Genomic DNA, 26,639 nt, shown 5'->3' on the forward strand with positions numbered 1-26,639 from the left:
GGTTTGAAAATATGTTTACTTATTTCAGGAAAAATTTTCCTATTCCTTTTCTTCCCACACAAATACACAAACCAAGTTGGTGTATTCTGTCATTAATATGGAGAACCACATATACCCAGGTAATAACCTCAAACTTTACCGGAAAAGGTATATTCCCCAACCCCCCTCCAAACTCTTAAGAAACTATGAAAATTATTGAATAGGCTTCAGTACATTTTATTTATTATTATTATTATTATTTTGAGATGGAGTGCAGTGCAGTGGCACAGTCTCGGTTCACTGCAACCTCTGCCCTCTGGATTCAAGCAATTCTCCTGCCTCAGCCTCCCTAGCAGCTGGTATTACAGGAATGTGCTACCGCACCTGACTAATTTTTGTATTTTTAGAAGAGATGGTTTTTCGCCATATTGGCCAGGCTGGTTTCAAACTCCTGACCTCAGGTGATCCGCCCACCTCAGCCTCCCAAAGTGCTGCGACTACAGGCATGAGCCACCGCACCGGGCCAGCTTCAGTACATTTTATTAATAAAATAGATATCTTCAAATGTAGGTCTTTATTTTTTGCTACAATAGGACAAACAGTAACTTTAAACTGCTTGCGGAAGAAACTTTTAAGAGAAATTTTAGTTTCCTTTTCATTGACAGTCTCAAATGTATAAGGAAAAATGACTGAGAAATATTATTTTTCAAAGGTTATTAGCAGGTGGCAGTTTGCTTTTTTTATACAAACTCCCTTCGGTATCTGAACCTGGCATCAATTATTAAACCATTCTTACATTGACAGACATGAATCAAATCTTTGCTCATAAAACATTCATAATAGGGACCCTAAAGTATCAACACCCAATAAAAAGAAAGCCATTCTTGTCATCCGCAATCAGGTGAATTGATTACACTCCCTTCTGAAGCCTGCAGCACATCAAGCATGGTGATGAAGGGGCTGCCTAATAATGTTCATTAAAAAGACTGCCCCAGGTAAGACGCACTAATGAAATGCCTGATACAAGTTTGATTATAAAAACAACTGAGCAGAAGCAAATTGGCACGCTACATATATAACCTATCAGGATTAAGGAAAACATTGTAGGTTACAGTAACTCATCATGACAAGCTCTTGTCTCTGAAAAGACAGATCTAGCCATGTTCAAACCTAAGCAGGTCAGGGAATTTTACTGTGAAGCTGAGATTTACTAAACCCAAGGAAGGTAAACTGGCTTAGAAATCCTTTCACCTTTGAAAGAAAGCTCCTGTCTCCATGCCACCAACTGTTTCAACAGAAGGGTTAAACATCTATAGATCCAGCCAGGCATGGTGGCTCACGCCTGTAATCCCAGTACTTTGGGAGGCCAAGGCGGGTGGTTCACCTGAGGTTGGGAGTTCGAGACCAGCCTGACCAACATGGAGAAACCCCATCTCTATTAAAAATACAAAATTAGCCAGGTGTGGTGGTGCATGCCTGTAATCCCAGCTACTCGGGAGGCTGAGGCAGGAGAATCCCTTGAACACAGAAGGCAGAGGTTGCGGTGAGCTGAAATCAGGCCACTGCACTCCAGCCTTGGTAAGAAAAGCAAAACTCTGTCTCAAAAAAACAAAAAACTACAGATCCGCAGAAAGCTTTACTGTCTGTTAACATTTATTTCCAAAGATAAGCCTCTCTGGGCCATTTACTCTTCTGCCTTGAATATAATCCATTAAAAAATAATAATAATAATAATAATGTTAGAATGAAAATAATAACTCTTTCGCAAGAGATGACTTATCTTAGCCAGGGCTGAAAAACAAGCTAATGGCTCACACCAAATACGCAATTTTTCAAACTTTAATATTTCAGCTGTCCCTGTGTATTTCAGTCAAAATCCTATGTGGAAAAAAAAAAACTATAGAAAAGCTTGACAATATATATTTTATATTTCATCTCGAACCTCTTATATGGCTTTCTATTGCTTCTTTCCATTTACTGGCTACTATATGTCTGTTTACACGATGATAAAACCAGGAACATGTTTAGCTCTCAAAGACTATAAAATATTTTGCTCTTAATTAAATGAATCAAACCACCACAACAAAATATACCTGCAAATTTGTTTGTAAAAATATATATTTAGCAAAAGACCTTTTAAAAATCCCAAATGCTGGCCAGCCACGACTACAGGTGGCTCACGCCTAGCACTTTGAGAGGTTGAGGCAGGATCACTCAAGCTCAGGCATTCAAGACCAGCCTGGCCAACATGGTGAAACCCCATCTCTACAAAAAATACAAAAAAAATTTTTTTTTTTTGTATGGTGGCACATGCCTGTAGTCCCAGCTTTGGAGGCTGACGCAAGAGGATCGCTTGAGTCCGGGAGAGAGAGATTACAGTGAGCTGAGATCACGTCACCGTACTCCAACCTGGGAGACAGAGTGAGACTCTGTCTTTAAAGAGAACAACACAAAACACATACACACACCCAAATGGTATTATTTATCTCCTGAAACTAATTATGTTCTTGAAAAATCAGTATGTTTTGTCTTTGTATCCACCATGGAACCATTCAAATAATTGTAATGGACTCTAACTTTTGCTTTTTTTTTTTGAGATAGGGCCTTGTTCAGTCACCCAGGCTGGAGCACAGTGGCATGATCTCGGCTCACTGCAGCCTTGACCTCCCAGGTTCAACTGATCTGCTTGCTTCAGCACCCTGAGTAGCTGGGACTACAGGTGCACACCACCACGCCTGGCTAATTTTTGTATATTTTTTGTAGAGACCAGGTCTTGCCATGTTGCCCCACCGGTTTCAAACTCCTGGGCTCAAACAATCCGCCCGCCCTGGCCTCTCAAAGTGCTGGAAATATAAGTGTGAGCCACTGTGCCTGGCCTGATTTTCTTTTCTCTTCCCTCTCCTCTCCAGTTTGCCTTCGCCAGCATAAATTACAACATAAGCTAATTTTACAAGATGCAGAAAGAGTTACTTTCTTTTTTCCATCTGCCCAAGGGATGAAAGGAAGACATGAAGCTTAGATTAGTCTTCAGAATGCAGAACACTAAAGTTGTTGAAGAAAGATGTGAAAGCAGGCACCAGCAGGTCTTCAGCTGGGACAGGCATGATAATTTATTACCTCATTAAGTGGTGTAAGAAACAAACAGAGCCAACAGCAGCAATGGTCTGTGAGGTAATTATTTGGCGCTGACACACAGACCCTGGCAGCGACTAATCACCTTCCAAATGTACAAGCATACTTGTCAACAAATGCCAGTAAGTGTTCAAGCAATCTCACGCTTAAAATGGGGTAACAACAAAATGATCAAGAAGAGGGGTTTTTAAGCAAAAATTAGAACTGCTGAAGTAACACAGCCAAGCTTATAACTTATTCTCAGCTCCTAGCATGGCCCACCTCGGGCTGCAGGACCCCTCTGGGCCCCAGACACCTCTAACTATGGGCAAGACAAGAGAAGCGGGAATCAGACCAGTGGTGGTGAGTCCACAGCGCAGGGACGCTGGGAGGAGGGGTGGCATTTCAGCAGTAGCCATTCACATTGTAAAGAAACAACAGTACAAAATTAAGTGTGTCCACATGTTATTCTCCAGTTCCTATGAATGCTGGACCATCCTGACTACATAGAGCTCTGTAAAGCTGCTCCCCTAACCACCATCTACACCCATCAGGGAGTTAGTGATGTTCTGGCCCCCACCTTGCACTGGAATAGTAAGGGTTTCCCTCCTCTTCAAACTTCTTAATGATGGGCTCTTTTAAAGCTGCTTCATCAGCACTGGAGAACTAAAGGAAAAAAGGCCATGAGTAAGTCAGCTTCAGTGAACAACTGGCCCTGTTTAGATCATCTCAATTCAAAAGAAACAACAGATTTCATGAATAATAATGTTACAACTAACATGTGCATGGTGATGTACAAATTACAAGTGATCATTAACATACATGCTCTCACCTAAGACATGAGTATCAAGTGAGTGCCCCATCCCATCTCTCCTAGCAGAGAAAATATCCCGAGGCTATTTCACATAAGGTGAAAACCCAAGGTACTGTGTATCACAACAGGGTACAATAATGGATGTGAATTATACAACCTAACAAAAGGGGTGCATTACACTTAGCAGCCTCCAGTTAAGAATGTGGAGAAGTAGGAGATTTTCATTTAAAATAGTGAAAATTTAAAACTTAAGCTTAAATGTTTAAGTTTAAAGGGGCAGTATACCAACCAAATCTTGAATAACATTTTCAGTCAAGTTCCCGGAGAACTGAAAGATATTTTTCCCTAATTAAGAATTTCACAGCCTTCCCATCAGTATTACAAGGATCAAGTGATAATTAATTCAGATGTAAAAATCTTCAGAACTTAATGTGAAACCCTGAAAAATATTTTCAACTCAAAAAGCTACTCGACACCAGAAACAAATGACTTATTTAAAAATAGAACCCTACCTTCTTTTGTGTAAATGCATTAATACCTTAATATTATTTTCTAGGTCATGAATTCTGAGGGAGAACCATTAACACACTGTGCTTTCCTTTCCTATATAAAAATGAACGAACTCAAGTATCTGTATATTGAAGTAATCAAAGAACAACTACTTAATAAGAGATCACCATGCTAGGCTTCATAGAGTTTCAGACATGTCTTTGAAGTATCAGGTAGAATTTCATATACCACCTCCCCCGCCCACACCCCCACACCCCAACCACTCGCACAAAAGCAAAGCTATCCATTTCCTTTGACAGTAATAGGTACTAAAGTGAATCTGAAACCTCAATGTAAGCCTCCAGAGTTCCCTGTGCTTGGAAAAGACAACTAGGGATGTGAGGCACAGGTGGATGCATTCAGGGAGGCAGAAACCACCCTCTGGCTTTACAGTACCTCACTCCACAATCTAGGTGGAAGACCTGATGATTCCTGCACAGAGCAGAGCTCCCTTCATTTCATTCCTTCCCATAATGAGACAACAGTGCACTTAAGCAACTTCAGGAACACACATCCATCATCTTCATATTTGGTGCTTACATAAGAGTTAAAAGTTGTAAGTAATAAAAATTAATGCAAAATTTCAAAACAATCTCCAACAGAGACACAAACAAAAGAATTCATTGTAAAAGCAGCTGCTTGCTGATTTGCCTTTTATCAAGTTTCCACTGCCCTTTCCATTTTTCTTCATTTATACACAGGATAATGTTATTCAATTCTCAATAGATGACGGAGCCCTCCCACTCAGGGTATCCTTAACAACAATCTAAAAGTAAAATAGAAAGAACAAAATTCTGCTGCTTTTGGTCATAAAATCAAAGTAGTATATCAGACTTATTTAAATCTCACTAAGTACAAATGACTAAGAATCAAACATCTTTATGCCTCAGATACTTACTGGCAGTTTCTAAAGTGTTTTCTTGGCTGGGCACGGTGGCACACACCTATAATCCCAGCACTTTGGGAGGTGGGCGGATTACTTGAGGTCAGGAGTTTGAGAGTAGCCTGGGCAACATAGTGAAACCCCGTGTCTACTAAAAATACAAAAATTAGCCTGGCGTGGGGGCGCACGCTTGTTATCCCAGCTTCTCAGGAGGCTGAGGCATGAGAATCGCTAGAACCCAGGAGGCGGAGGCTGCAGTGAACTGAGATTGCAGCAATGCACTCCAGCCTGGGTGACAGAGCAAGACTCTGTCTCAAAAATTAAAAATAAAAAAACAAAGTGTTTTCTTGGAAATTCTGAAAAAATTTTAAATGGCCACAAAGTAGGTACCCCATATGAAACGGCTTTAAAAAGAAAAAGAACAGAAATCCTGTGAGCCTCGATTTCTGGAACAACTTCCAGGGCAGCACCGTCTAAATATGGCCAGGCAGCGTGTGCCAGGTCCCCAGCCACGAACACTAAGGGCTTCCGGGCATGCTCTCCTTGACTCCAGGGTGTTTATGGTGAGAGGCAAACCCAGGGAGAAACAAGAGAAAACGACACTGACCTGCTTTCCTTCTCTGGCTCTTTGGTCCTTTGCTATCGTGGCCAACACATTAGCTGCCTGCTCTCCTCCCATCACTGAGATACGAGCATTTGGCCAAATGTAGAGAAATCTTGGGCTGGGAGAAAAAAAGAAAGAATAAGCAAATTAACTCAATATACAACATAGATTTTCAGAGGCCCATGTTTGCCTTTTAAATTAGTGGTTCCTGATTCTGGCTGCACATTGAAATAATCTGTGGAGCTTTCACAAATATACAAATGCCTGGAACCCACCCCAGACTAGACTCCAGAGGAGGGGCCTGAGCACAGACGGGACTTCTAAGTTCTCCATGTAATTCTGGGTATAAAAGTGTTGATAATATCATATCATGATCTACGGTCATGTCCTGTTTTCCATTCCTGATAGTGGTTATGTGTGCCATCTCTCTTTATGTTTTAGTTTAAGCACAGGATTATCAAGTTTGTTAACCTTTCAAATCAACCAGCTTTGGGCTATACTGATTCTTCTATCTGATGTCTGCTCTTCATTATATCCTTTCTATTTGTCACAGGTTTAACATGCTGTTCTTTGAACCTCCCGCAGCTGAAGTCTTAGCTCATTGACTTGCAGTCTTACTTCTTTTCCCATATATGCCTTTAAGGCTACATACCTTTCTCAGAGCCAGACTTTAGCGGCATTGCACAACTCTTAAAGTGTGGCATTTTCATTATCAGCCATTTCAAGTATTTCTTGACTCCCATTGTAGATTTCTTCCAAATAACACCTTTGGCACTAAATTTCATTTCACCCCTCCAGATGATACAAATTATGGTATAATTGATTGAGATCTGGAAATGGCATTCTGTGTTTCAAATAAACCTGAAATAAACTGACCATGTATTTTATACTTGAAGCATGTTTCTTTGTTTCAGAGAAAATCATGACACCCTACCTATATGCTCTGCCACACATCCCATAGTTTCCAGCTCCATACGAGCCCCCAATGATGACGGTTATCTTAGGCACTTGGGCACAGGCCACAGCGGTCACCATCTTGGCACCATCCTTGGTAATTCCTTCAGCTTCATACTCTCTACCAACCATAAATCCTGAGAGAAAGATCAGAAAGACAGCCTCTGGGTGATGGGATTACTATGTGGAAGGCAATTCCACCAAAGGGACATCTTGTTTTACTAAACTCGTTTTACTAAACGCCTCTCGCCTTAAGAAAATGTATATATGTGAAACATACCCTTAAAAAGTTTGCTTTGAAAGGATAAAATAAAGTTTTCTCTAACCACTTTCTAAATTTTCTTAAAGCAGTTCATCTGGATGCACACAGAAACCTTCAAACAATATGAGGATGCAATCTATCTTCAAGAGATGATCTTGGCTGGGTGCTGTGACTCACCCCCATAATACCAACAATTTGGGAAGCCTAAGCGGGAGGATCACTTGAGGCCCGGCGTTTGAGACCAGCCTGGGCAACAAAGTGAGACCCTACCTCTATTTAAAAATAAATAAATAAAACTTTTTAAAAAAGAGATGATGTCAAAGAAGCAGCTTGATGCTGAAAAGAATGTGACATGCCTAGCCAAGGACAAAGCGCTGTGATGAGCCCAACAATGAGGGCTTCAGCCTTCACTGACCTGGTTTTAAAACAGACTGTTCTTTCAAAAGTGATGCTTTAAAACTTTGATGACATAAAGATGAATATTTCACAGAGATGCTAACAGTCCCTGCCAGTGACTCAATAGCAAGGTTAAAAAGAAACAATTTTTCCATTTCAGTACAGGATCCTTCTATTTCTTCAAGCCCCTAGCTCTGTGGAGGCTGCTCTGCAACTTCACTGCCTTCCAGAACTTGGGTTCTTCTTTCTCCACCTTATAACACTGAGTTGGGCTTCACTTGTCTCCTTCCCCCACCCAGTCTCCAGCGAAGGTATTTCTTCCATCTGTGGACCTGCACACTCACCTGCCTCACTGACTGTCACTATCCCTGGTTTGCCAAACTCCAGTATCTGGTCACCCAATTCAACCCAACCAGTTCCTCCAGAGCACGTGCCCCTCCTGCACACACCACAGGAATGGCAGCACAGCCCTTTCCTTGGCACCATATGCTTCCTGCAGCTACCCTACTCAGCTGGACCCTCAGAAAAGCTCAGAAACTCCTCAGTCTCCCCAGCCTTGACTCCACTGTAACATTCCCACCATACCTACTTCAAGATCAGTTGTCTTCCAGTTCTCACCCCACCCAACCCGACCCACCACCCCTCTATTCTCTGGAGGGGATCCTGCCTTCAAAAAGACGAGTGAGGCTTCTCACTTGGCTTTCTCAAATCCTTCTTCTTCCCATCTTAAGAAAACTGCATAATCATGCTCCCCGTCTTCCTTTACTCTTGAAGAAAAAGGAAAACATCAGAGGTACTCGAAGACTGTCACTGAACCTTCTCTTCGCTCAGGGGGGTTCTTATCTATTCCCACAGCTTTAAAATCACCTCCATATTCTGATGATGTCTACATTTTCATCTCTACCTAAAACACCTCTTCTGTGCTGAGACTTATTCACCTGCCTACTATATGCCTCCAGGTGAATATCGCACAGGAATCTCAAATGCAATGCTGAAAAACTAAACTCAACCCAACAGGGCCAAAACAAAACAAAAATGTAGATATCTTCAAACCACAGAGTTTTAACTGCCTGGTGGTTAGCAATCCAGGAATCATTATTAGAAACAAGAACTCTGGTATAGTTGGGCTTCAGAATCCTTTCTATCTGCCCTCTTACATAGGTTGCCACATAGGACCCTCTTAGGCTACCATTTGGATATAACTTCTCTCAACACTCATCTAACCAAATATGAACCTAAGTAGTTCACAGGATGAAGAAGCTTTAGCACCAGTACTATTTCAAGTCCTGTTGACTTCCAAGAGCCTGACTCTTCCTTCTCATAGAGGCTTGCCTGATCCCAACAACTACTACCTCTCCTTCCTTTGAAGCTGAGGTAGCCTGGGATAGGGGAGGCTGTTTTCTGCTAACCAACATACCTGAGTGCCTTGTATGTCAGACACTCTGCAACATATAATGAAGGATACCAGAGAATCAGAGAATTCTTATGAAAGAGAACTCTTGAACCGTAACAGACCTTAAAAATAAATTTATCCACCATGTTAAGGTCATCTCTGGAGTATGAAGTCCAGAGAGGTGATATATCTCACACTTTGGTCATACAATTCTTTGGGGCCAAAACTCAAATCCCCAGACTTTGGTTCAGGGTATACACATACATTTTAAAATGATGTTGCTTCAAATAGAATTAATTGTACAATAAAAGGGAAGGCCGTAGCATGTGCCTGAAATCTTGAGGAGGAGGAACAGAGTCCTGGGAAAAGCATGATGCTCTCTTCAGTGATCAGATCATGCTCCTGCTGCTTTCTGGGTGTGTGGCTGTGCACACACAGGAGTAAAGGGTGGCCATGTGAATGCTGATCATGCACATAACTCAGAAATGGCTTCGCTTAGAAAATATGAATCATCAGCCAGGTGTGGTGGCTTACACTTGTAATCCCAGCACTTTGGGAGGCCAAGGCAGGCAGATCTCTTGAGCTCAGGAGTTTGAGACCAGTCTGGGCAATGTGGTCTGGGTGAAACTATGTCTCTACAAAAATACAAAAATTAACCAGGCATGGTGGCACATGCCTGTAGGCCCAGCTATTTGGGGGAAAGAAAATATGGATAATCTCCTCAGAATATTTAACATTCATGAAGAAAAGTGCTAACTCTTAAAGGGCCTCCAGAAAGAGCATGTCCAGTAGAACTTACTGCTCTGATGAAGTGGTCTACATGTGTGCTGTCCAATCCATCAGCCACACTGATGGTACAGCTCTGGAATCAATACAACCAAACTGATTAAGCTATTTTCTTACCAGTAATGTTTTGAAGGAATAGCAGAGGAATATTTCTTTGGCAGCATACCTGGATAAAGTGAGTACCCTATAAGCAAATAACATAAAAATCTTTTTAAAAGGGAATTAACTCTATTATCATCATGCATTCTACAAATACAACTCCAGCCAAATACAAGAAAGAATACTCCCCTTTAACATTTTTTCTCTTATTAATTTTCTTTTTCTTTTTTTAAAGAAACATGGTCTCACTCTGTTGCCCAGGCTAGAGTACAGTGGCACAATTATAGCTCACTGAAGCTCAAACTCCTGGGCTCAAGCAATCCTCCTGCCTCAGCCTTCCAAGTAGCTGGAACTACAGGTATGTGCCACCACTCCTGGCTAAGAATACCCTTTGTTTGGCTAGTCTTACCTTATAGTAAGAGTACAGTGCTACTCCATTGTCAATAGGATATGTAACTGTAGGTTTGTACTATCCTCGTTTTCACAATCACCTGTATAATCACTGGCACATGGCTCTAAGACTATTGTGTCAAGGATGAAGTCAAGGCCGGGCGCAGTGGCTCATGCCTGCAATCCCAGCACTTTGGGAGGCCGAGGCAGGTGGATCACAAGGTCAGGAGTTTGAGACCATCCTGGCTAACATGGTGAAACCCTGTCTCTACTAAAAATACAAAAAAATTAGCCGGGCGTGGTGGCAGGCGCCTGTAGTCCCAGCTACTCAGGAGGCTGAGGCAGGAGAATGGCATGAACCCAGGAGGCGGAGCTTACAGTAAGCTGAGATCGCGCCACTGCACTCCAGCCTGGGCGACAGAGCGAGACTATGTCTCAAAAATAAAGTAAGAAAAAAAGAAAGAAAGAAAGAGAGAAGGGGGGGGGGAGAGAGAGAGAGAGAGGAAGGAAGGAAGGAAGAAAGAAAGAAAGAAGTCACTAACATTGTAAACAGCAAACTTAAGTAACAGAAAAGAAAGAACTGATACCAATGAGAATTGCTGAACTCTGCTATATGATAATTCTCTAGTTCTCCACTTTAGAAAAGCCAGAATATAAACCCTCCCGGGATATGAAGGATGACATCTCTGTTTCAATGATCATCTGAAATTCTTTCATGCATCAAGATTACAGTAAATATATCTTTCTTGCCAACATTCCCCAGATAAATGGGATTTTTAGATTAGATGAGTGATAGAGATCTTCTAACCTTGAATTTAGGAAATTATTTAATGATACAAAAATACAGCTATTCCTTCCCTAAAGATTGTATGAGTAAGGAAATTCTTATAAACCATTTCCTTTATGTTTTACTCTGAAGATCTCTTTACCTCTGCTGGAAATGCCTTGTCAGGTACAAAACTGCAAACTAATTGCTCGACTTCAATATGACTACGTTTACAAGAATGAGAAAATCACACAGACCTTTGGGGCTTATTTCAACAAATGAAATGTCAGGCTGAGGCCAAACGTAACTCCTCAGGGGTTTCTTTGTGCCAAGCTGACACATAAAGCCAGGCAGAGTTTGTTTGGACTCAGTCTGACATTTTCTCTATTAAAATAAATATATATTCAGTAAAAGTCATTATTTCAGGAATATCTAATATTTTGAGAAATAGTGTCTATATACTATTAAATGAAAACATGCAAAACCTCTCTATATATAGCGCATCAATTTTTTAAAAAGGGAAACTATTAAGAAAAAATAATAAAATGTTACTAAAAGCTATTTCTGGTATAATTATAAGTGATTTTTTATTTTTATTTTCTTTACTTTTAATTCCTTGTTCTCATTTTATCATTGAGTTGAAGGAGTAATAATAAATGGCAGAATACAGAAACCAAATTTATTGATTAAAAATTTAACCAAAGACAAATTCTTCCTCAATTAGGGTATGAAAGAGCTTAGCTGCCTATTACCTGCATCAATAAAGAGACCTTTCACCCTGTTATTTCAAGAGAAAAAGCAACACTAAACATATTTTTTCTTAAGGAAACATTTTATTTCCCGAAGCAGTTTGGTGAATTAAAATTTTTTTAAAGACATTTTTATCAAATAAGTATATGAATTACATTTATCCAAGTTTAGGTAAATCTGAGACGATATATGAAATCAAATAATAACTAAGTGAAAAGATACTCAAGAACTCCCTCTTTCTTCTGCTGTCTTGGAGGATTGAATTAAATAATGATAATAATAAACAAAAAGAACTTCCTTTTTTAAAGCCATGGGTTCAGCAACAAAGACCCACTATTCCCATTTCCAAAAAGTAAAAATACAATAAAGTTAAAGTGATAAAGGGATAGAAGAGAATAAACAGATCATGTCTCAGAACCACCTGAATCTTTGAACCATGAGTCCTCTGAGTCCCTCCAGGACATGAAGCACTTTCAGGACAAGTATTCTCTATCATGAGAACATGTACATGTCCTCCATAGCAATTGTAACTCAAGTATCTTAGGAGAATTTTCCTAAAATGAGTACATTTTTAATAGTGCTCCAGATGGTTCATCACAGCACGTTAATGTAAACCACCATAAAAACTGTTTCAAATACTAACGTACATGCACATATATACACACGCATGCACACACATCCACACACATGCCTGCACACACAGTGTTCTGGTTGCTGAGGCATCTAGTTAAGCATTTTTATACTTTTATGCAATAAATTTTAACTCATTATTTGACCTTCAATGTTATGTTACGTTAAAACAGAAAATCTTGAAATATTTTTAACAGTACTTGCCTTTTTTGCAGATTCAGAAAAGAGAACTCCGTTGTTTCCAATGATACCTACTGGGTACCCAAATATTCGAGCAAATCCTCAAAAGAAAATTCAAAGAAGATTTATGTTTTGTGTTTTTCCAAGGGCTTTTAATTCACAAGAAAGAGGCATATTTACACATTCTTTAATATTGGATCCAAGTTTGAAATGCAAAGAGATTTTGTCTATGGTATAAAACAGCTCATGTCACAATCTTCTTGTTCCTAAGGTCCTAGAGTCTGGTTTCTTTTGCTTCTAGAAAGGGTCATGATACAGGTAGTTATCCATTTGTCTTGACTGATTTGGTTAAATAATTGGCTTAGTGTATTATCCATTTATTCATTTAATATATCTGAGTGTCTAGTATGTACCAGACACTAGGGATACTATAAAAATATCATTTTTAATATCAAAATAATTATTGAAGAAAAATTAACAGATAAGAGAGAGTGTCAACATAATGATAAGCCAGAAAACTGAATTTTTTTTTGAGACAAGGTCTCACTCTGTTGCCTAGGCTGGAACACAGTAGCACAATCATGGCTCACTGCAGCCTCAAATTCTCATGCTTCAAGTGATCCTCCCTCTTACCTCAGCCTCCTGAGTAGCTAAGACTACAGACACTCACCTCCACACCCAGCTAGTATTTGTATTTTTTGTAGAGATAGGGTTTCACTATGTTGCCAGGCTGGTCTTGAACTCCTGGGTTCAAGTGATCCTCCCACCTTGGCCTCCCAAAGTACTGGGATTATAGGCATGAGCCACCACGCCCAGCCTGAATCTTTAAAGATTTGGTTGCTTTTTTGTTTTTTTTGTTTTTCTTTACTCTGGCTTTGTCTGGATTTATGACTTTTTAAAAATCATCATGTTCTTATTTATCTATTTATGAGACGGGGTCTTGTTCTGTCACCCAGGCTGGAATGCAATGGTGAGATCATGGTTCGCTGCAGCCTCGAACTCCCGGGCTCAAGTGATCCTCCCACCTTGGCCTCCCAAGTAGCTGGGACTATAGGCCCCAGGAGTCACTACACCCGGATAATTTATCATGTTTATTTAATGTGATACAATGAAACCCTGATTTGATGGCCACCTACATGTCTTTCAGTCCTAAAATCCCAGCCAAAAACCTATGCAGTACATCCTAAATGGCACTGCCACTTACAGAAGCAATTCACAAAGGGGTAAACTTCCAAAAAGTCCAGTAATCCATTCTTAGTCCTGCTTCACTGCACAAAGACATGGGAATTTAACACATCACTCACTGGAAAGATGCTACCCCTGCAAATGTGCAACCCTGTTAACTACTTAGATTCAACCCACACTAGGCCCCACTTAGGGATCTCCAGGTACAGACAGGATGTGCTGAGTAGCGAACATGTCCCCACACTACTAGGGACACCCATAGAGGGAGGGCCTTCACCAAATGCCTGATCCAAACTTGAGTTAGAAATGGGAAAGCACAGTGTCCAAGAAACGACTAGAGGCTACACATGGTAACTGCTGAGGAAGGAGGAAACCCTGAGGAACTTCCAGAGACACTTGAGACCCAGAAAAATCTGTCCTCTCCTCTCACCTCCTCACCCTTTATGCCTCCCACCTTCTCATTCCTCCCACCCTTCTTATCTGCCACCCCCATCCCCGCCCCCCACCACCAGCCTCTCATTCCCTTCTCCTTCTCACTCCCCTTCTCTGTCTCTAAATGTATTTGAATTCCAGTACAGTCAAAAGATGGAAGAAACCAGGTGTGTATTCTAGGGCACAAGAGTGCCACAGGGCTTTTAGCAAGTAGGAGGCAAATCCATAAAAGCAGATGACAAAGACAGCCCATCCATCTTTAGAGAAAGCAGAAACGGCTTTGACTTGTTTTAAACTGCTACACAATGACTGTTACATTCTGAACAATTTGGTGACAAATCCTGTCTATATATCAAACAAAAAGCTTTTAATCACTTAAACACCTAAGTACAAAAACATAAATTCTACTCCCAGTGTGAACCCTTCTTTTGTTCACAAATCAAACTAGGACAAAGTACTGTGATTTATCCTTAAGCCTCAATGTATATTTGCAGTTTGGATTTCTGTAGCTAGCTTTTTCCTACCCTGATATTACCTTTGACTAACTATTATATTTTCAAGTTTTTTATGACCAAGTGAAATTCATAAAATTTGTTCTTCCATTTGTCCTAAACAGATTATTATGGGTCTAGCATCTACCTCAAAAACTTCTTCAAAGGCCTATGAACTAAACACTTTAGATTAAAAAAAAAAAACTTTTATAAACATCCTTATTTTGTTTTTCCTGAAATGATATACTGAATTCTCAATCTAGTGTCTGCATGAATCAGCTTAAGACCTACACAGAGGCTGTGAGAAGGTTTAATTCACTCTATATCCTTCTGGGAAGCTAAACACAATATAAAACTTCCTCGTCGAATTGGACATTGAAGAACAAAGGAAACAGTGATGAAATTTTCAAAATAATTATTGTTATCCAGAAAAACAAAAAGAACTACAAGTATTTTCTACTAATTTTACTATAAGAACCTTTTTATACAACTAATGTCACAAAGTCACAGATAGGGACCCACACCACAGCATCTGGCTATTACCATTTTAAACTATTTGGATCCATGAAGCCATTAAGCTACAAATTTGTCTTTATAAAGCAGTTCCTTTTGAAAACTGGCTCACACATTTGTAGTGCTCTCAACAACAAAGCCCATGCCAAGTGTATCAAAGTCTTGAGACAAGAGATTCCTGATTTTCAAAGCAGCAGAAAATGTTCATATTTTCAATTCTTCACCTTTATACCTGTAACTAACGTGTCTCCATAAAAGGCTTTGAACTCAGTGAATCTGCTTCCATCCACGATTCTAGCAATGACCTAAGAGGAAAAACAACAATGGCCTTCAGAAATTATATTACAAAAGAATTTTTATATTAAAGTTACTTATAGGAAAACAATTCACAGTGAATTTGTCACTTTCACAACATTTTACACTACACAGAAAATCTCACTAGAATTTCATTTGACATGCCTGGTTAATGCCCTGAAGTCATTCTGGGTTCTGATTTTATACTTCACTATACAAGCAACAGCACCATGCTGTATGCAAGAAAAGCAGGAAAGGCTCCGAGGGCTGGTTGCTAGACTTAGAGCTTCAAGGACTGTTCGAATGCACCGGCAGAGGTTCAGAGATGCAATCAGAAAGATAGGTAGAGACAGGGCTCACAGTCAGAAGACACAGGCTCCAATCTAAGGTACCATGTATGACTGGTGTGCCCTGGAGTAAGTCACTTCACCTCTCTGAGTCTCAGTTCTCACTTCTGGAATGATGGAACAGAAGAGCTGTGAAGATATGATCTACTTGTAAGAAAGTAGGAACCTACAAAAATCATGCTGAGATGAAAAGCCAGCTCTGACTCTCAGCTCTCTCACTGAGAAACTAGAAAATTCTCTAAGCTTCAGTTTCCTCATCTGTTACCAAAAAAAAAAAAAAAAATGTAAAAAATGCTAACTATTCCTTTCAGCAAGAAATAATAAATTAGAAAAAAAAAAGGATAAACAGCACTATCAGTTAATAGGGTAGAAAAAAGAAAAATAAAAAAATAAGAAATAAAAATAAAGTGCTAACTAAAGCATACTGCCAGGCTCTCATTAAAGTGCAGCTATCACTATTATTAAGCCCTTAATAAAGACTCATTGATTCTGAATCTGTTATACTTGAAGGATCATCCACATATGTACAAAGGAGTAGAAACTGCTGAATAGTTTATCCCTGGGGCTTATCACTATATATCAGGACTACTGGAAGGAATTCTAAACATGAAGCCTATTTTCAACTTCAGAAACTATTTTAGAGGATACATACTATTTTCCTACATAGTTTGCACTTCCCTTTTTCTGTTTGCCACATCAATTAAAAGCTTGTTTTGTATGATGCAAAGGCTGAAAACTGAGTGAATGCTTCCCAACATCTTTCTCTCCTATCAAGGAAAAGTTTACTCTGAATTATTTTTTACTTCTTTACCTAAAAAATCCAATAATATAATGGGAATGTCACAGTTATCTGTTTTGGATGCTATATACTGCTAAAAATTGTACCTTTAACAAGCAATTAACCCGTAACAACTATCATTCTTCCACACAGAGATACCGCTCAAAAGGCACAGCAATCTAGGGCCATTTAGTGAAAAACTATGTTGTATTTGCATTACAATTAACACCACCCGGCCACATAAAATACATTCACTTATCTTCACAAAAAATCCGTATGTTGAGAAAGTGAAAACAGCCTTGTTGCTGAGATGGAGAAGGTTTGAGTAGTCTGGATAGAAAATCAAGCCACTCACAACATTCCCTTTAATCCAGAGCAAGGTCTTAACTCTCTTCAATTCCCTGAAGGCTTGCATAGGCGAAGTTGCAGAAGAAAAATTTGAAGCTAGCAGAGATTGGTTCATGAGGTTTAAAAAAACAAAAAAAAAGCCATTTGTACCACAAAAGTATAAGGTGAGGCAGCAAGTGCTGATGTATTATAGAAGCTACAGCAAATTATCCAGAAGATCTAGCTAAGATCATTGATGAAGGTGGCTACATTAAACAACAGATTTTCAGTATGGATGGAACGGCCTTCTGGTGGAAGAAGATGCCACCTAGGACTTTCATAGCTGGAGAGAAGTCAGTGCACGTCTTCAGAGGACCGCTTACTCTCTCATTAAAGGCTAATGCAGCTGGTGACTTTAAGTTGCAGAATTATGCTAAATCTACTCTGCCTGTGCTCTATAAACATAACAGCAAACCCTGGATGACAGCACATGTATTTGTGGCATGGCTTAATGAATTTTTAAGGCCACTGTTGAGACTTACTACACAGAAAAAAAGATTCCCTTCAAAATATTACTGCTCATTGACAATATACCTGGTCACTCAAGACTCTGATGGAGATGCACAAAGAGATGAGTGTTCTTGCATGCCTGCTATTATAACATCCACTCTGCAGCCCATGGATCCAAGGAGTCATTTTTACTTTTAAGTCTTATTATTTAAGAAATACATTTCCTGGGCCGGGCATGGTGGCTCATGCCTGTAATCCCAGCACTTTGGGAGGCCAGACAGGTGGAACACCTGAGGTCAGAAGTTCAAGACCAGCCTGACCAATATGGTAAAACCCTGTCTCTACTAAAAATACAAAAATTAGCTGGGAGTGGTGGTGTGCACCTCTAATCCCAGCTACTTGGGAGACTGGGGCAGGAGAATTGCTTGAACCCAAGAGACAGAACCCAAGGCAGTGAGCCAAGATCTTGCCACTGTACTCCGGCCTGGGTGACACAGCAAGACTCCGTCTAAAAAAAAAAAAAAAAGAAATACATTTCCACAAGCTATAGCTACCATAGATAGTGATTCCTCTGACAGATCTGGACAAAGTAAATCCAAAACCTTTTGGAAAGGATTCGCCATTCTAGATGCCATTGAGAATATTCACGATTCATGTGAGGAGGTCAAAATATCAACGTTAAGGATATTTAATTAAATTAAAGATACTGGAAGAAGTTGATTCCAACCCTCATAGGTAACTTTGAGGGGCTCAAGATTTCAATGGATGAAGTCACATCAGATATGGTGGAATTAGTAAGATAACTACAGTTAGAAGTGGAGTCTGAAGAGGTAACTGAACTGTTGCAATTTCATGTTCAAACTAGAACAGATGAGGAGCTGCTTCTTATGAATTAGCAAAACAAGAGGTTTCTTGAGATAGAATATACTCCTGGTGAAGATGCTACGAACACTGTGAAATGACAACTACGGATATAGAGCATTACATAAACTTAGTTAATAAAGCAGTAGTCAGGTTTGAGAGGACTGACTTTCATTTTGAAGGTTCTACCCCGGGCTGGGCGCGGCGGCTGACGCCTGTAATCCCAGCACTTTGGGAGGCCTAGGCGGGTGGATCATGAGGTCAGGAGGTCAGGAGTTTGAAACCATCCTGGCTAACATGGTGAAATCCCATCTCTACCAAAAATTCAAAAAAACTAGCCGGGCGTGGTGTTGGGCACCTGTAGTTCCAGCTGCTCGGGAGGCTGAGGCAGGAGAATGGTGTGAATCCAGGAGGCGGAGCTTGCAGTGAGCCGAGATTGCGCCACTGCACTCCAGCCTGGGTGACAGAGCCAGACTCCATCAAAAAAAAAAAAAAAAGAAGAAGAAGAAAAGTCTATTTTTTAAAAAGACTTCCATTAAAATGAAATGAAAACAACATGAAGGCATGTATTTGTATCTGTTTGTTTGTTCGCTTCTGTATGCCTGGCACCTGAAACAACCCCTGAATAGAACAAATACTCAATAAATACTGTAGATAAATGAAAAAGTGGTTACGCGAAAAAGGGTGAATTCTTAGCCAACTAAAGAACTTCGCTATCTGGAACAACTCATTTTTTGTAATTTATTTATTTACTTTTATTTATTTATTTATTTATTTGAGACAAAGTCTCACTCTGTCACCCAGGCTTGAGTGCAGTGGTGCAACCTCGGCTCACTGCAACCTCTGCTCCCAGGTTCAAGCAATTCTCCTGTTTCGGCCTCCCAAGGAGCTGGGATTACAGGCACGTGCCACCGCGTCAGGCTAATTTTTGTAATTTTGGTAGAGACGGGGTTTCACCATGTTAGCCGGCTGATCTCCAACTCCTGGACTCAAAGGATCTGCCTGCCTGGGCCTCCCAAAGTGCTGGGATTACAGGCATGAGGCACCGCACCTGGCCCAACACATTTTTCAAGTATGTCAGAATTTAAGTACCATTTTTTTCTATGCTTATAATTAATTAAAAGTCAAACTAAAAACCTAATTTAAAAATTTACAATTAACTAAGTCACCTTTGCTAAAGTGACGTATCACTTGAAGCTCAATAAAATCCAGGATTTAAGACCCACTAGCAATGCTAGGGTATTGCCTAAATAAATCCATACAACAGAACGTTACATCCATCAATGCAGTCAGAAAATAGTTACTGATTACTTCCCATGTTGCCAAGTACTATTATGGGAATTAAGATCTAGCCGTAGAAAATATTTCATGAAGAATTTCTAAAGACATGGGGAAATGTTTATAATTTAAACTAGAAAAAGTAAGATAAAAAAATACATATGCACTATCTCAACTACATAAAAATGTGTGTATGTACACATTAAGCTAAAACATCCAAATATTAGCCACCTTCTCTAGAGGGTGGAATTACATGCAATTTAATTTTTTTCTTTTCTGTATTTTCCATATTTTTCACAACTAATATATAATTTATAGTCAAGGGGAAAATATAATTTGAAATATTAAAACTTCCAGCACAGAATTTGATATTAAGATAATTTCCTAATTTAAAAACTACTCTGCCAACTATGGATACTGAACAAAATAAAAGACTATATGCTCTGAACCCTAAAAGTTGTCCATCTAAATTACAGAACACTATGTCGACGATGTGTAACCATAGCAACTTTTTCAACTGTAATCAGGTCTAATCATTGCAAATGTCATGTTGATCTAAAAGGGTATGCTTTTTCTTCCAACAACTTACTGACATTTCATCCATTTCCCAAAATAAGAACAATGAAAAGAAATAGCTGACAATTGTTAAGCTGCCTTACATCATTCGTAATGTGCACAGGACATGGAGTCTTACTTATGACCAAATCACACTCACAATGAAAACTCTCCAATCATTGAGGTCCCCCACTCCCCTCTTTTAGTATTTACTCTGTACCAATGATGTCTACAGTATGGAAAGGTATCATTGCCACATATGTCACTCCTTACTGAGATCCACATCTATTTCTAGGCATGAACATATCTTAACAAACTTTAGCTTTGAAAATAGATACACATACAAAGAGACTCACAGCTGGTCAAAAAGCTCACAGTTCCACTTTCACATACCTCTCGGACATCAAAGCTCCTCTTAAGGTTAGCACCAACTATTCCATACAATTCATCAGCAGGAAATAAAGGTTCTTCAGAAGGTTCAATGGTGACCTGCAGAAATACAGATCATGTTAACCTGTTTAAAGACATGATTTCAAGGTGCAGTGAGTCTAAATGCATTTCAGGAAAATAAAAGATACAAGAACATATCGTACTCACATCCAATTTCTTCTGATAATTTAGATTCCTCACAACCTTCCTAGTTAAGTGAAGGGCATGATGATCATCCAAAGCATAGTGGTCACCTACTCCAGACTTTCTACAGAGTAAGCAAACTAAATTCGTCAGAACAGGGAAAAGGAAAAGAATTAAATATCTTAAGTCCCAAGTCTCTTCTCTCATCTAAAGATGACAGCACTTTTACTTCTAAAACACTTAAAAAATTTGTCATCTTTAATAAATGTCCTCTTAAGTAGTCCTTTTAAGAACCCTGGTAAAACTGTATTCCCTTTGTTTTACAAACAGGAAAAGCATGCATAAGTTAAGTACTTTGACCTAAGACCACAAGTAGCTGCAGAAGAACTCACGCCTTCTATTTTCTAACCTGAACCTTCCTCTGCCACACCAAAGGGCATTGCTGACAAAGGCTTCTATTAAGTACTCATCCCCTGTACCTTAAGCACAATTGTGTGTGATGAAAGCCAACCACAGATGGCATGCTTTCATGACGTAGTTGGTTACAGCATAAACTGTGTACATAACTGAGCTCCTAATGGAGATGCCAATTCTGGCCTCTCATTTCTGAGAGAACTCTGAGCCCTCTCCCTAGAAGTTACACTGACAGTAAGGCATCACAGGCAACAAATGAAAAGGCTTGAATACATTGGCCCTTGGATTATGGGTAAAAATCGGAACTGGTAAAATGGTTCCATGGCAGGGGCCATGGAAGTTCCTGTTCAATTTCAAGTGCAGTGAATGACGTACGGACTTGCTCTGGTTATTAGTCCTGTCCCAATTAGATGGCCTGTTATTTCAGATGTAGATAAACTATGACTTTCTAATAAAGTATTTAAAAATTTATAAAGTCATAGATACATACCTGAAAATAATAGCATTTGTTCATTTTATGAGTAAGGACTAAGCTGCTGCAATCTAAATTTTTATGGCTTGCCTGGGAAAACACCAAACTCCTTGGGAGACATATCTTAGAGCTAGGCTCTCAGTGATTTCATGACACTGTACTTTCGGACTGGGAGTTACTGAGTAAAAGCAGAGACCATGTTTACTCCTTTTCATGGCCCACAGATGCCTCGCAAATGGTAGATCTTTTTCAGTTTCTTTAATTTAATACAACATTTTATCATTTTTATGACTGACCATATCTTTTAAATGCTTCATACATAATACCAGTTATAAATGCTGACTTCTAACTACACTGTCAGAAGTCAAATAGAAGCAGAAGGAACAGCTTCTAAATTTTTTAAAATTAAAAGTAAAAATTTAAAATAAAATGCTTTTTTATGAAAACTGTCTAGTATTTACCAAAACAGCAGGAAAGGAAAACCTTTAATGAGACACTGTATATATGTCTTTGTGTCAAATTAGCTCTTAAGGATGACTTAAGAGAGGTATAAAGATGCATTTGAGAGAACACAGAGCAGCCTGTGACTAATAAATTTCATGGTACTTTCTAAAAAAAAAAAAAAAAAAAAAAATTCATCACCCCCAATCATTTCCTCACAAATTTAAACAGGTTATTATGAATATTATGAATAACAGTAACAGAGTTATATAGTAGATGCTGTATTATGAGGCAGGCACTATTCACAATTTTCACTTTATGAGGAAATGAGACTCAAGGAGGGTAAGCAGTTTGTCTAAGTCCCAAGGGTAACAGGGGAGGCAAATAGAAGTTAAATTCCAGAATCTATACCCTTAACCTAATACAGCTAATTGCCTACAGCTTTACTTTTTTAAAACAGTCAAACTGCTTAAAAATTTAGTCCAGGCGCAGTGGCTCACTCCTGTAATCCCAGCACTTTGGAAGGGAAAGGCAAGAGGACTGCTTGAAGCAAGGAGTTTTAAACCAACCTGAGCAATACAGTGAGACATCTGTTTCTACAAAAAATAAAAACAAAAATATAAAAAACTGAAAACCAAAAATACCCCTCCTCAATTGTTTCCCAATTACTCCTAAAAAAAAAAGTCTAAAACCTTTATTGAGCAACTATGATGATAAACAAGAAAATAATCATAATGGCAATCAACATTTATAGCTAACTTATCAAAAGCAGGTATACTTTCATTCTTTTTTTTTTTTTTTTTTTTTTTGACAAAATGTCGAGTCTTTCTCTCGGGCTGGGGGGGGGGTGCAGTGGCCGGATCTCAAGCTCCGCCTCCCGGGTTCACGTCATTCTCCTGTCTCAGCCTCCTGAGTAGCTGGGACTACAGGCGCCCGCCACCGTGCCCAGCTAATTTTTTGTATTTTTAGTAGAGACGGGGTTGCACTGTGGTCTCGATCTCCTGACCTTGTGATCCGCCCGCCTCGGCCTCCCAAAGTGCTGGGATTACAGGCGTGAGCCACCGCGCCCAGCTGGTATACTTTCATTCTAAAGCAATCCACATGTATTGTATCTCATTTACTTCTGACAACATTCTAGGAGGTAGAGGATCTTGTTACCCCTGCATTCTAATCTAACATGGTTAGGCCAATGATGTGATGAAGCCAGCACACACCTAACTCACAACAGCCAACTACGTGCATCTGTGTCTGATTCCACATAGAGGCATCATGTTGGCAGCTTGAAATCAGCCATGGCGGGATCACTCATACCACAGAAATTGGCAAATGCCACAAATCGGGGCTTTTTTCCTCCCCAGAGAACCAGTTACTAAACATTTACCTGCACACCCCAGGGTAGACCCACCTCCTCTATGCTCTCCCTCTTCTCCTTTGTAAGCCTTATCACGTATCAGCCACATTTACATAATTTTGTGCAATTACTTGCGATTGCCCACCTCCCTGACTAGAATATAAGGCCCTGGAGGTCAAAGATGGTATCTAACTTCTTTTTTCAGCCACCCAGAACAGTGCCTGCTACATAACAGGTGCCCAATGAATGTCTGTTAAATAAATAAGAAACCTGTCTCTCCATTCCTTCTTGGCTGATGCTCTAGCTTGGAAATGCAACTCTACAGTTCAAAGAATTGAACATTAAACCAGCAGATCAAGAACAAATAAACTGTGGTGTGGTCTGGCAAGTTCAGCACCCGAAACAAATATGTAAAACTTCTTTTAAACAAACAAACAAACAAAATGACACTCAATCCTGGAAAGAAACAACCATTCTGTTTCACCTGCAATGAAGATCAGCACCTCCAAGATCCTCAGCGGATACTTCTTCCCCAGTTGCCGCTTTAACCTACAACAAGGATAAAAATCATCAGTGAAACCGGTCCATCAGAGATATAAAAATGCTTCCCCAACATGCGCATCTCCTCACCTGACTGTACCTACACTTTTTCTTCCATAGAACTAAAGAAGACTGTGCTTTCTCATTCCATGCACCTAGGAAACCTGGAGACTATTATCTCTACTCTACAGGTGAAAAATCTAAGCCCAGAGTCACCAAGAACTTGCTTACAGTCCACAGCAAGCAACGGAGTATAATTCGAGCCCGCACGTTTCCAGCTTCCAGCCTGAAAGACCTGAAAGGCCATCCTCTTTCCCTACGTCATGCTGCCCTGACACATGTGGTCAAGCCTTTGTGTCTGTGTGTGTGTTCCTCCCACTGCCTGGGATCTCTTCTTCTCACCTATCTGACGAATTCCCACTTACCCTTCAAGTCCCACCTCAAGTTGCCTCCTCTTTGCAGCTTTCCTGACCCGCCCAGGCCTTCTCCATGGTATTAATGGAGGACTGCCTACCTATCCACGGTCCAAGGGCGTTGTACTTACACCTCCAACATGGCATGTGTCAGAATGCAGTTCAGTAATGTGCATGTATGTCTGTCATCTCCTCTATGCTGTGAATTCCTTGATGGCAGGAACTGTGATTTATTCATCTTTGAATACTTAATAACATGCTGAAAAATTCCAATTACTATCACAAACTCTGCCTAGGAAAGAGAGGTAGGAAAAAAATCTCCAAGATTACCTAAACCTAAGATCTACCAGAATGTGGCCAAAAAGAAAGAAACCCCAGTAATAAATTAAGAATAACTTAATTATAGCCAGAGAAATTCTACCAGGAAAAAGAAAGAAAAATAATTTAAGGCTAAATGCCAATCCAACCCCTTAGGAATTATTTATTGATTCCTACCTCTCTGAAGAAAAAGAAACAAATTAATCAACTCAAATAGGAAAAGCTTTCATTAGAATAATGAACATTAATCTAAAATATAGCACAGAGAGGTTGGAGGTAAAGAGAAAGTCTTTCCTGAGGGAAGCCCTGAAAAAAAAATTAAAAAGAAAAGAAAATACAGCATAGAAACAACTTATTACTCACTACATCAAAAGCTTTGTCTCAAATAAAATATCTTTCTGCAGAGAGAGTTAGTTAAAATTTTCACCTCCAATTATTCCACCCCCAGAACTGAATTATTGGTTCTTTTCCTTCCAAAACATTCAGTGTAAAATAACATCAGTCCAGACAATAACAAATTATAAGAGGTGTCTGGATATTTAAAGTTGCAAAAAGGAATAAACAACAGATAAATTATATTTATTTTCAGGGATCTGACTAATATCAACCAAAAAAAAATAAGAATTTGTCATCAGTTAATATTTATTGAACACCCACGTTTGATAGTGTGATAGGTGCAAAAATGATAGAAGTCAAAGAGAAAATTAAAACAGCTCATTCGACTAAATGACAAGTTCAAAAGATAAACAAAAGACAGGAGAACAAAAAGCTCCTTCAAAAACTTGTCTTACTATCCATTTTTTTCAACCACTCTAAGCTACTAAAAGCTACAGCAACTACACCCCACACTATGTGCAAACCCTTCAAAGCCCTTTCTCAACATTCAGTCAAACATGTGTCAGAATTTAGAATTCTCTAAAGGATGAGGCTGCTGCTACTGCTTTTTTCTCCCCCTGAATGCAGTTTTTCAAAGGTGGATTGCTGGATGGGGTCCAGTTCTCCAACAGAACTTCAGGCTTCCCTGGCTGCCAAGTGGCTTCTTTATAATGTACAAGTTAACTGAATGGACATTGTAACTACTGACCCTTAGACAAACTCTTCTCCCTAAAACCCTTCATGTTATTCCACTATTATGATCTGCCTATATTTCCAAAAAGATGTTTTCCAATTGTAGCCATATATTTACTCATTTTCTAGTCAAAAGATAAACAAGAATGGCCCATGAAAGTTTGTACCTTTTACTATACAAAGGTAAATTTTGAGTGCATTTTCCTCTCATTAACAAATAACAGCTATCACATACAAGAGACATGTTAAAATAATCATAATAATCATAATAATAATGCTGCAGGCTTTTAAAATAATGCCTTAAGACTTTTACATTTGAAATGGCAGCCCTTCAGGCCTACCCGATCTTCAGTAAAAGTTATGAAAAATTAACACTGTCTTTTGGGAAACATACTTATTTTACATCAAAATGTAAGCTCTATTTAATACATTCTTTCTAATGAATTTGTATTAGTATTCCATAACCAAAGATGATTCTTGGACAAATTTTTGAAGCAACAAACTTTTTGGAATAGAATTCACATACCATAAAATTCACTATTTTAAAGCATACAATTCAGTGGCTTTTAGTACATTCACAAAGTGGGCAACCATCACTACTACCTAATTCCGGAAAATTTCGTCACTCCCAGAAGAAACCCCATCCTCATTAGCGGTCACTCCCAGTCCACCCTCCTCCCAGTCCCTGGCAACCACTAATCTACTTTCTGCCTCTGTGAATTTGCCTATTCTCAATATTTCATACAAATAAAATCAAATATTTGTCCTTTTCTGTTTCTTTTTTTTTTTTTTTTTGTGAGATAGAGTCTCGCTGTTGCCCAGGCTAGAGTGCAGCAGCACAATCTCAACTCACTGCAACCTCCACCTCCCAAGTTAAAGCAATCTCCCTGTTTCAGCCTCCAGAGTAGCTGGGATTACAGGCGCACACCACC

At 39.4% G+C, this 26,639-nt stretch overlaps 1 protein-coding gene across 2 annotated transcripts in view; it reads right to left on the bottom strand.

The window, feature by feature from the left end:
* Positions 1–26,639, bottom strand: part of MCCC2 (methylcrotonoyl-CoA carboxylase 2) — a 68,125-nt gene that overhangs the window by 2,212 nt on the left and 39,274 nt on the right. The window contains exons 8-16 of one of the 2 annotated variants that reach the window (XM_023207946.1): positions 23,853–23,917; positions 20,715–20,814; positions 20,511–20,606; positions 15,400–15,472; positions 12,571–12,647; positions 9,849–9,915; positions 6,875–7,031; positions 5,944–6,058; positions 3,671–3,756 (exon numbers count right to left, since the gene is read on the bottom strand). In XM_023207946.1, the coding sequence (XP_023063714.1) occupies positions 3,671–3,756; positions 5,944–6,058; positions 6,875–7,031; positions 9,849–9,915; positions 12,571–12,647; positions 15,400–15,472; positions 20,511–20,606; positions 20,715–20,814; positions 23,853–23,917 (836 nt within the window). Of the gene's footprint in view, positions 1–3,670; positions 3,757–5,940; positions 6,059–6,592; positions 7,032–9,848; positions 9,916–12,570; positions 12,648–15,399; positions 15,473–20,510; positions 20,607–20,714; positions 20,815–23,852; positions 23,918–26,639 lie in introns of those variants that run through there. The other variant, XR_002730837.2, reaches the window with a different exon arrangement.

This window comes from Piliocolobus tephrosceles, chromosome 4, assembly GCF_002776525.5.
Source record: "Piliocolobus tephrosceles isolate RC106 chromosome 4, ASM277652v3, whole genome shotgun sequence".
Taxonomy (NCBI): Eukaryota; Metazoa; Chordata; class Mammalia; order Primates; family Cercopithecidae; genus Piliocolobus; species Piliocolobus tephrosceles.